At 36.2% G+C, this 11,301-nt stretch overlaps 1 protein-coding gene across 1 annotated transcript in view; it reads left to right on the top strand.

Moving 5' to 3' along the window:
* Nucleotides 1–10: 10 nt before the first annotated feature.
* LOC139690543 (uncharacterized) overlaps nt 11–11,301 on the top strand; it is a 151,718-nt gene continuing 140,427 nt past the window's right edge. The window contains exons 1-2 of the mRNA XM_071588011.1: nt 11–91; nt 231–2,750. Of these exons, the coding sequence (XP_071444112.1) occupies nt 367–2,750 (2,384 nt within the window). The 5' untranslated portion in view covers nt 11–91; nt 231–366. The remainder of the gene's footprint in view (nt 92–230; nt 2,751–11,301) is intronic.

The raw sequence follows: 11,301 nt of genomic DNA, 5'->3' as shown, positions 1-11,301 counted from the left end.
ACAGTCGACATGAGACACACCGTAGGTGTACTTCGGAACTGTTGGTGATGATGATTGAAATGAGCGACGGAAGAGGGATTTTGAATTACAGGTAAAGATCTGAGAAAAGTTAATGAGAAGTAACATTTCGATGCGGTGTTTCATAGATGAAGCGTCATTGCTATTTATTTCGTGTGATATGTTAAGGTGATATTAAATGTGTTATATATGTATTGTTGTTTTCATTGCAGAGCAGCGGCTGCTCTAAGATTGGGATGAAATGTAAGGGGTAGTGCGCAGATCTGAGATCTAATCTAGTCAAGACATTCCAAATACTGCTGCAGATCCTAAAGTATTTCTCCTCGTGTTTGCCTAGCCAGTTCCAAAATGTGTAAAGAATTTGCTTGTGCCAGGGTAAACACCAACATATTTTTAGTGTTTTTTATCGTTGGAAGGAAATGTGTCATGCCGTTCTTTACTCTGTACCTGAAATACCTTCGGTTGACATCACTGGAAGTTGGCATCGTTCGTGGTAGTCAATCGTGGATAGCTATGATTTTTATTCCTATTTGGGTATGTTTTGTGAAGAGATCTCGAGAGAGCCTTAAAACTAGAGTATTGCTTTTAATTTCGGTTTTTTTAACAGCTTCGATGTATAGTTGTCTTGTGTTCGTACCTCCTATTGGAGAGGTTTATGACGTTACTCACTGTGATAGTTTACGTTCAGGGAATCATGAGCTAGTCGTTCACCCCGAATCCTTAGAAAAGGGCTTGCAAAAATATAAGCTACCTTTGTCGAGTCATTTGAATAATTCTACAAACGGTAATGTAACTTCCAAATCAAGTTTAGAACCGGTGGCTAGTTTTCCACATTCTGGTAAATCATATGCAAGCACAAATGGTTCATCGAACTTCAATTCTGAAACCCCAAAATCTCAGCCTCCAGATTCCTCGAGACCCTTCTCAAAAATGGACTTACTTCCCACGCAAATTTCCAAGCAAGATCAATCGTCATCTGATTACATGTCCGGTCTGGTGACACCGTCTGCTGAAACCGAAGTTAGTGTACTTGGGAAAGTGGAGGAATATAGCTCAGAGGATTCTAAATGGAAAAATGAACCTTACTACGAAGTGTTGGATCAATTGATTACGGGATTTAATGATGATGAACCTATCAATCATCAGGCTCCATTCCCATCTAAAGAAATATCATCTCATAAATATCCTTATAAGGCGTACAAAAAGCAAAAAAGTTTACCCACTTCCTCAAAAAATGATCTTCAAAATGAATGGTCTTTTGGGAAAATTGAGGGAAGAATTGGTAAAGATGAAAGTGTAGATGAGGATAAGGAAGACATGTATTTAGGGAAAAAAGATGGTCAGGATGATGTATACCCAAATGAGGATGATTGGACTAGACTGTCCACACTTGTTAACACTGGAATAGAGTCGGGTAGAGGACTAGAGTTAGAAAATGGCTTTCCTAGTATCAGGAAAGTATTCCATGAAAGAAATGGTGGGGAACAATGGGGAAAGGAAATGAGTCGAGTTGAGGATGAAAACCAGCTCATTGATAGAAGGAACTGGGAAACACCTGGGCGGAGGAAAATTCAAGGAAAAAATAAAGTGCATATTAAGAAGCCTGATAAGGATTTAGAGTCTGAAGATGATGCCATTCAGATTCCAAAACTGCTACCTAGGTATGATTATCTTCAGAAAAGAGGTTATCAAAGATCACATCCATCTCACTATGGCTACAAATCAAGGTTTTCTAGGTCTCTCTTATCAAGTGATCACATTGATGTAATAGCTAGACCTGTAGGGCAAGGTGGATTGGATTCGGTGTCGAAGGCTGAGGATGCAGGTCCTCTTGCATTTAGGACAGTACTGCTTTTGTCAGGAGTAGCAGAGCTCTTTGCTTGCATGCCTGTTTCAGCTGTGACTACGTTGTGGTGGCTACATTTGGATGATGCCGAACATACCGAGCAGTTTGGTGAGCATCGCCCTCATGCACTATTGGCCTTAGTGCCTGCCATTATGGCTCTTGTGGTTGCCATTTCCAAATCTCCATGCTCACTAATTGTAGGGCCTCATCAAATAACGCTGCATTTATTAGCAGCAGCCACTGTTCTCTTGTCAACCTTACCCCTCATCCTCGCCCTCCCCTTGGGTCCAGCCTCGAAAGCCTGGCGAAGAGCATCTGACAACTCTACAGGAACAGTCACATCTCACAGAGGATATGTCAGTGGGCATCAAATCCTTGTCATTTTGACAGCGATGCTTGGAGGAGGTGTTTTAGCTGCTGCCGGGGAATATGTGTTCTGGCATTTAGAAGGTCTTTCTGGCTTCCCACATAATTATGATTTGTTATTTGGTGGGTCTGTAGCTAGTGAAGCATTGATAGAGGCTCTGTTCACTGTAATCTTGGGGGGTCGATGGTCGTCACGCTTGACTAACATGGCTGGGCCACTGGGTTTGATTTTATTGGGCACATATTTGGGAACTGCAGCCATGCTGCAACAGGCGTGGATTTTTGTTGCATTAGGTGGACTTCTGGGTGGTGCCCGGGCTTTTCTCTTCCGTGGCCTGTATGGAGCTCATCAGGGTCCAGGCGACACTATCAGTGGTCAAGCCACAGGCTGGCGATTTGGTTATGGACTTGGATGTTTTGTATCTGGATTTGTAGCTGAAATTTTTGGAACAAAAATCCTCTTCTGGAGTGCTGCTGGTGTTGCTGCTGTTTGGGCCATCCTTTCTGCATGTTGCTACAAGTGAGTGTTTCTCTTTGCATGGCTTTTTAAACACCTGTGTTAATTTTTTTTTGTTTTCATACTAATTTTACTACTCGTTGCGTTGAATTTGTACAGATAAATATCTTCTCTCACCTGCATGTAATAATTTCTTTTTAAAAGTCTGATGGTCGTTGTTCTTTTTTTCTTATTGTAATCGTCCTGTGGGAGTTATAATGTTGGTTTGTAACATTGTTGTTGATTATTAATCTTTCCTTAACGAAAGCTTGCAAAGATGTGATACACATATTTGATGTGTTTTGGTTATTTCACTTATTAATGAGAAAGAGGTTGGTTCATATGTAGGACAATACTTTTGTGTATTTATTCTTATTGCCATAGTGTGATCACTAAAAAGATATCTATAAAGATGGTAGTATGACTAACATAAACTCTTTGAAGGTAATAGCTTCCCTCTGCATTAGAATTAAGAGAATTTGAAATCAGCTTAAAGGTTTAATTTTGGTTTTTCAATATATGCATCAGCTTGGTAAGACAGGATTTTCATCATGAGGAGTGGATAAGGGGTCTACATAAACTATATTTTTGTTTTGGCATAAAGGTCCAACTGAAGTTATGGTTTACTGAGTTCAAGTCATTATTCTTCAGACTTTAAGTAATTTATACCTTTTGAGGTACCTTTAATGTAAAGGGAAAATGTTGGCTCATAGTATCCCGGGGTAAGGTAACTATTCTTCAATTATGTTGCTGTAAGTGCAATAATCATATTCACTGAACAGAAAATTTCCCAATGACGACAATTGGTGATGCTATTCCTATTCATAGATTAGAGTGCAACCAACTGGGTGCTGATTTTAGAGTGATTTTTGTACATTTGCAGTGGATTTGGGATGATATGTAGATGTAATTTGAAGGCATTTGCCAGTGCTTGACCTACTATTTCTGATTTTCATTTTTGATTGATGAGCATCGTGTATTACACTTTAGGCCATCATTCATTCATATGAACCAACCTTAGACATGAAAATGGTGGTATTTACTTTAGTTGACTTGCTATTTTTTTGTGGGTTTTCGTAGTTTTAATATGAAAGTCATCAGTGTTTGTAAACTTTCCACTGCTGGCTCTGGTCCTGTATTTGTGTACTAATCCAATTATTTAATGTATGTGCCTTTAGAGCCTCAAGGATTTAATGAGTAATATTTGCATAATTTCTATTGGCTGCTAATGACTGAATTTCCTTTGAAATATTTTATTTTAATTCCAGCCTTCCTTTGCTCACTTTCCTCCAAGGTTTCTGTCCCTGACGGAAAAATATTGGGCCAGAAGGACTAAGGGTAGTATAGTTATTCTGGGTGTACATAATCGGGTGTTTATAAGCTGTGGATAACTAACCCATTCATTCTGAATACAAAACACTGTGTAATTTAACCTCCTCCTGTTAGTCAATTGGTCCTTCATGAGTTGAGGGTCATGTTTTTGGTTTGGATGCAGTGTCAGAGTTGTGTGGCTGATTAGGCTTCATTTTTCTGTGAATTAAAGCCATTTTAATGAATAGAAAATTTTACAAACCTAACTTCAGTTACAAGCATTGCTTTTTGGAATCTGATTAATTTCAAACAAGATCTTAAAAAAAAAAAATTTCTCTCAGAAATATTGCAAGGTGATGATCATATAAGTTAATATTTTGTAGTTGGCTAATACTTGTGGGGAAATTCATCCGGGGGATCAAAAGGTGCATGTGTCACTAATCATTTCAATTTGAATGGATTTTTCTCACCTTCCTGCTCTTGATTTACTAAATGCTAGTTGTGTGAAAGTAACTGTCAAGCCAAAGATTAACTTGTACACTCATGGCTTGTCCATATTTTCCTATTTCAAAGACTTCAAATGACTTTGTACATTCCTAGTTCTATTCAGTTGTGATATGTAGCTGTCATGGAGATCCTTATAATTACATTCTCTTCAACGTTGGAATGCTAAAAAATTAGCCCATAAAACTTGGTCTTGTGCAAAACGAAGGGGGATACTGGCAATTCATCTGTGATTTCCTAAGATGGAATAACTCTCATTCAGATTGAATGAAAATGTCGCTAGCCGAAGTCTCAAAAATTATTATTTTCAACTGAAGCAAATTTTCACATGCAGTTTACAAAATGATCTAAAGGTGAACGGAATATTAGAAGAATTAAAATGCATGAGAATATTTCATCAGTGATATATTTAATGGTGAAATATTTATGAAAAAGAATAATGCAATACATTCAATAATAGGCTCACTAGTATCTGCTTTCAAATTAAACATGCATCAGTCTTTCTCTTTTTATGAAAATATACATTTAAAAAATTCATTGTTAATTGTTATATTTTGCTATGTATTAATCTGCTGTGTCAGAAAAAACCTAGTGCAGTTTGTGAAACAGCATAGTTCACTTGGTTCAAACATATTCCGTGATCTTAATAATATATACACACAAACACACGTGTGTGTGTGTGTGTATATATGCACACACACACACTGGTTGTTCTTTGATTTAATATCTTTCCATACTTTTTATATATTTTAATTATTCTAAAATTATTTATTCTAAGAATAGTTTATGTGACTATTTCTTGTCGTCACATGATGCCAACCTTAATCTGTAATGCTATTCATTGGATCTCTTTGAAAGGTCAAGTTATGAAAATATTTGTATTGCCATATTAGATTCTTTGTTGGTGTTCATTGCTGATTGTATAAATACACTGACATGTGCATTTTTAACGACTTAAAATATGTATTTTAGAAAATCGTTTCAACTTTTATCATGTCCACAAGAGAGTGAGATGTCTGGAAGATGCTCATTATGACCTTGTTTCCATTTTTACATTTTTGTCTGACCATGTAGGCATTATTCTTGTATGTAAGGAGTTAGGTGAGGTAATTCTTTCTGAATCTTTTTTATTTATTTTTTCAGAAAAGTGTTAGATATATGCACCTTTTTTTTTAAGTGCGTGATGAGTATTTACATTTTTATACATGTTATTGTTGTAGCTTTTTATGTTTATGCAGAAGTATTTTTATATTTTAATTGTCACTGTTTTATACCTTTTCCTGAATTCTAAAATGCTTTATAATTTTATTTATTAAAAGTTTTATAGCATGTATTTTGGATAAATTTTTATGACTGAAGGAAATAGACTATTATACGTGAAATGGTATTAAAAATTAGATTAAAAAGCATGTTTTGAAATATTCTATTATGTCATAAGTTTTGTCAATAACCATCATAACTATGGAAATTTATATACATCATATAGATGGCTTAGTATTACAGTGATATGAAATCATTAGTTTCACCTTTTTAAATTGATAATGAATTAAAAAATGAAATTGGAATCATCTAGATTGCCTTCATATAGTCAAGAATTTCAACTTCTGATTAGCTCGTCGAAGAAGTCAGTTTTTTCCAAGCCCACCCAGTAGGCAGTGCATATTTCCAATACCCAGTTTATTTGCAGTATGACAGACTATCTCTTGAATCATTGGTCCACTTGTTTCCTCACACTCCTCTTTGCAAAAGCCCCTGGTGGTACACAGACTACTTAAGGTGACTGCTGCTAGGAGTCTCATGCATCTTTTCTGTAGGCTGAGTAGCCTAGGCTCTCCATTGCTCAACTAAATGCTGGATAAGATACTTTGGTCAACCATATCAGATATAAGTGAGGGTTATTTTCCAGCAAATCCCAACAAAATATGGAAGAAACATTGAGGTGATTTTCCAGAATAATTCTTTGTTGTGAAATTACCATAAAATAAATGTTGGTTGAATGAGTAGTGACTTTTGTCCTATGAAGAAGATTGCTACTGAAAGGCAGGGGGGCTTAAATAAATAATTTTCGGATGTAACCAAAAGTGAGCGTGAACTGTAAGGAACATATTTATTGCTGACCGTTGACTCAGTCAATGGTCTTACACAGACTGATGAAAAATCTTATAGATGAGAGTGACACTGCAATAGGAGTCAAACGTGACGAAGGAGAAAGAGTCAAAGAAAGCACTCAGAATTCAAACCAATACACATAGAAATAATTTAGATTATAACTCTGTGTAGTATATCAACAATAATGTGGTGAGTACATTCCATACTGGAGTAAGTAGCTACATAAAGATTTGACTACTAAGGAGGTGGTAGTTAAGACAGTATTCAACACTCTTTGTCACTGGGAAACCAGGGTCGTTTTAAGGGTATATCACATGGATGCCAGTTCATTCTGATTAGTACCCATGGCCAGCGTGTTCAGATACGTTTACAAACATTTGTGGAACACAGTAATTGAGTAGATAGTTACTGATGTTAGGTTTATTTTCACTCTTGCACCACACCAACTCCTCTTTGTCCTCACTATACCCATATCCTGTATGGTGCCTGTGGCTTCAATGATTGTGCACCATAGGCTACTGCTAATTTTCATCCCCCCTTATGCCTCCTTCAGATCAACTGCTTTTTGCGATTGGTTTAATGTTATATTGGAGTGTGCGTGCTCTTTTATTACTGTATGGCTCTTCATTTAGGATCACAGTGAAATATAAAATAGACTCTCAAGTGCTGGTCGGGAAAGTCTAGTACATATGCATGTCTGGAGGTGAAAATATACAGATTGACGCATACCTTTTGTTCAGATTATTTTATAATAACCCTCATTGCTTCACTGCCATGCTCCTATTGACACAACGTGCTAAAATCAGAATCACTGATAAAAGCCGTTTATCAGGATCAGTTTCTTAACCAAAACCAACCTGCAAAAAAGCAATTTGGTAGCTGATTTAACAAGTCACACATCTAGTCTAGGAATGTGGCAAATCAGTTGGTAGAGGTTCCAGCTACTTACTCCGTGTAGGTTCATAAGTTCACACCCGAGTGCTTTGCCATTAGTGGACACCCCCAGGTTCATCCATGGTGGGTGATTTTCTGGGGACACTGCAAATGACACAGAGGAAGGAATTTCACTCCATACTTTTGGTGCGTTAATTATATACTGTATAGTGTAAGGTTAAATATACTCCCATGCATACAAGTTTTGGGTTGAACTTTATTGTTTTCAGGCGTAAGGTTCAACATGCATGATGAGAAGGTTGACGAAAGCGGTATTCTACTGGATTTTGACTTGGATCTTTGTGTTTATTGCATTGACTGATGGTTCTTTCTGCTCTTTAGTGCCAAAGATCGATTTATGTTCGAAGTATTTTGGTGACTTGGGTCAGAAAGTGAGACAAGGGAGTGAAAATTAAAAATGATGCACCTATAAGCAGCCCAGCATCAAATCCACATCAGTGGAAAAGCTTTGACCATGAATCTTGCATTGCCTTTTTTGCACATTTTCCTACAAGTTTCAAAAAAATACTTAAATTGTTCAAATTTCAGTAAAATGTTTTTTGCACATACTATTTGTATCTCAGGCATACATTACTTAATTCATAAATGTAATGTTCCTGTGTTTCGTTCATCTTACAAAACCTTTTGGTTTGTTTACCTATAACACTCGTGAATAAATCTGATTTGGTTGCTTCAGTATAACATGTAAGATTATTAAAGTGCCACTGCTTGTAATTAGAGACTATTTTATTTATTATTTGTTTTCCTACAAGAATACACCATTTTTACATTCAATGTGTCTATAAACTTGAATCTTTTCATCATATATGGTATGAAGCAGTCAATTTAAGTAGGTAATTACATTAGTAATTCAGGTATGTATTAGAAGTATGACAACATTTTATATAAGTCTTTCATAAGCATCATAAGTTCCAAGGAGCCAAAAGCTCACAAGGCCACTAACAGAGTAAATGTAAGGTCAAATGAAGTGCTGCACTACACTTATAAATACTCATTTTTAATTCCTCATGATCAGGATATCTTGATATCATTTAGTGGTACAGGGTTTTTCCCAAATCATTTCACTACTGGCATCTTGTTTGTCCAGATGGAATTCAATTCCAGGGATTGGGAACAGAAGTTATAAATGAATGCATTAAATAAAATGAAAGTCCATTTTATATTCACATCAGAGTTATCACATTGAATAATTTTGATATCTACTCAGATAAGGTGGTAACACTAATTTTCTAGTGATTTGATAGTGCTAATGGTTTATTTGTTGCTGCAGGAATGGATGTTAATTTTTGTTGCATGGTTTTGTGTAAATCTGGGTATTTCTTAGTCTCATGTTCATATAGGGATGAGATGGCACATTGTCTCAAGAAGAATAAAAAAAAGGTTAATATTTGTAACCATTTGGAAGTTCCAAAATTTGAATTAGTTTTATGAAAATGGCTTTGAAACCAATATAAGCCTTCTCTAATTTAAAATATTTCCATTGTAAAGAAATGGCCCATGGAATTTGCACCATGTAAGAGTAATCACCTTAGGATTCAAAAAAATTGCACCGAGGGTTAATTATTATGTTAAAATCATATTTTGTACTTGCTTTATGTTATCTTTGCCCAAGCGTGATGGATGAATACAATTTAAATGGCATGTAGAGGCTTTTAGGACCAAGTGAATGGCTTCTAATGAACTTGGTTTGGACAAGATAGTTAGCGGAAGTGGCTAGAATTTTCCTAGCAGGAAGTTGAAGGGTGATAACATATACGGCAGTGATTTGTGTTTCCAGTCTTAATTTTTTTATGTAAAAGTGCTTGAGAAGTCTTAGTTCTCAAACATGTTTTCCAAAATGAAAAAAATATGAGCGATTGAAGGTGGAAAGAGCACATTTAGCTAATACAGTAGTGCCAATAAGAAAATATTTAAAGTCCTTGAGAATGAATAATAGTTTTCAAGGAACTACCTCTGTACTTTAGAATACATGTTTAAGATGATGACCCTAAAATATGACTTTGCAAATTGTTTGGTCCAGAGGGCCCTTGATAGCCCCTGGGATGACTGTCGTGAAGTAAAAAAAAGAGCACATCCACTTGATTATAACGAATAAGGCCCAATTTTTCCCCTTGGTTCATCATTTTGGGCTATAAAAGTGTGGACTGATGTGGGGTTTGAGTTTCGCATCAGGTCAATCAATATCTTTGGCCTTCGAATATCAAAGGCCTTCCGCGCTGTTGGCGCCGTTTTTAATAATTGGTGCCCTCGCAGTAATTTGGTCTCCGGAGAATTATTAGTCCACATTCAATTCCTTTTTTAACGGAATAATCGAATATTAAGATTTATGTGAAAATTCACATTATGGTGACCCATTTATGTTTATTTTTGTGATATTACCCATTCGATTGTGTAAATTGTGATGTTTTTAGTTGTTCGATTTTAAAGTAAGATAAAGGATGAATTGAACATTTCGTAGTTTGAAATATAAGAAGTTAGATTTTCAAATTAGGCGCATTATGAAAGTTGACATGCCTTCTTTTCAGTTTTCTTTGCCAACTTGTGAAAAATCTAGCGCCACTTAGCGGATGCCGTAAGTTTCACATTGTGAGCGACACATCTCAATCAGCAAGTTTCCTTTTCTTAAAACTCGTAGTACAGTTAGCCAAACGAGAACTTTACAATCGAACTTACTGTTGACCTCTTATTTTATCAGGAAAACAACAGTATTTTTTTGAATTGTTAAGGACAGGTTTCATGCCCGCAATCTTATAGTTGTCTTACTGAATGGTAAGGGCGTTGCTGTGTTACGCGCATTCCCCACTTATTTAATTTTCTCTTGGTTTCCCTTAAAATTTAAATGAAGATGACTTTAAGTGTCGTATACCGAATGTATCCTCAAACCTTTGCTGGCTGGTGTGTTCGTGCATTTCTCTTTGGCCGAACCTTCGTCATTGATAATGCTTTTATCGCCGCTGTTTCGTATCATACATAACATTAGTCTCCATGATCGTATCACATTAAAATCTATTGCCGGACAAATACATGCAAGCCATGCATGTAGCTTAAAAAACTAAGAATAACACGATGTAACCACAAATTCCTTATAGTACCTGTTTCATTCTTTACAGAAAATCGATCCTTTTTTGATCGGCGTTAATCAAACCCGATCGCCATCTGTTAAAATTGCGGCTATCTTTCCGCAGGACTGATAACTAGTGAAATGCAATGATTCCGGGAAATTTTTGAAGCATTCGGATTAATCTCGCAAGGTACTCCAGTTAATCGCAAGAACGAAGTGCGATCGATAATGAAGATTGAGACGTGATTGAGTTTTTTTGTTACCTAAAACCTTAATACCTTATATCGTATAAGGTCATCGAGAGATCTAGCTTGACTTCATGTCCCCCTCTTAGCTGCTCTATTCGAGTAAAATTCATTCATTATCAATAGCGAGGCTGTGATTTTCATTTTTTGGGTGTATTTATGCAATTTAGTGTAATTTATTTACTTTTATTGCTAATCTTACGGGGCCTCGTTACGTTCGTTAGAGCCACCACACCAAACAATTCACAACGCCAAAAGAAAGTCGATGAATTTGCTCTGGGAAGCCAAGTGAATGTAAAGTCGGGGTAAAATTTTAAATACTACGATATCCTGATATTTAAGTAATTACATTCTTAAAAAACTTTAATGTTAACCTGAAGAACTGTGAAAA

Source organism: Hetaerina americana, unplaced genomic scaffold (assembly GCF_022747635.1).
Source record: "Hetaerina americana unplaced genomic scaffold, ioHetAmer1.1.p SCAF_3, whole genome shotgun sequence".
Taxonomy (NCBI): domain Eukaryota; kingdom Metazoa; phylum Arthropoda; class Insecta; order Odonata; family Calopterygidae; genus Hetaerina; species Hetaerina americana.
Note: the sequence above shows the minus strand (reverse complement) of the source record. Positions and strands in the feature narration are given on the sequence as shown.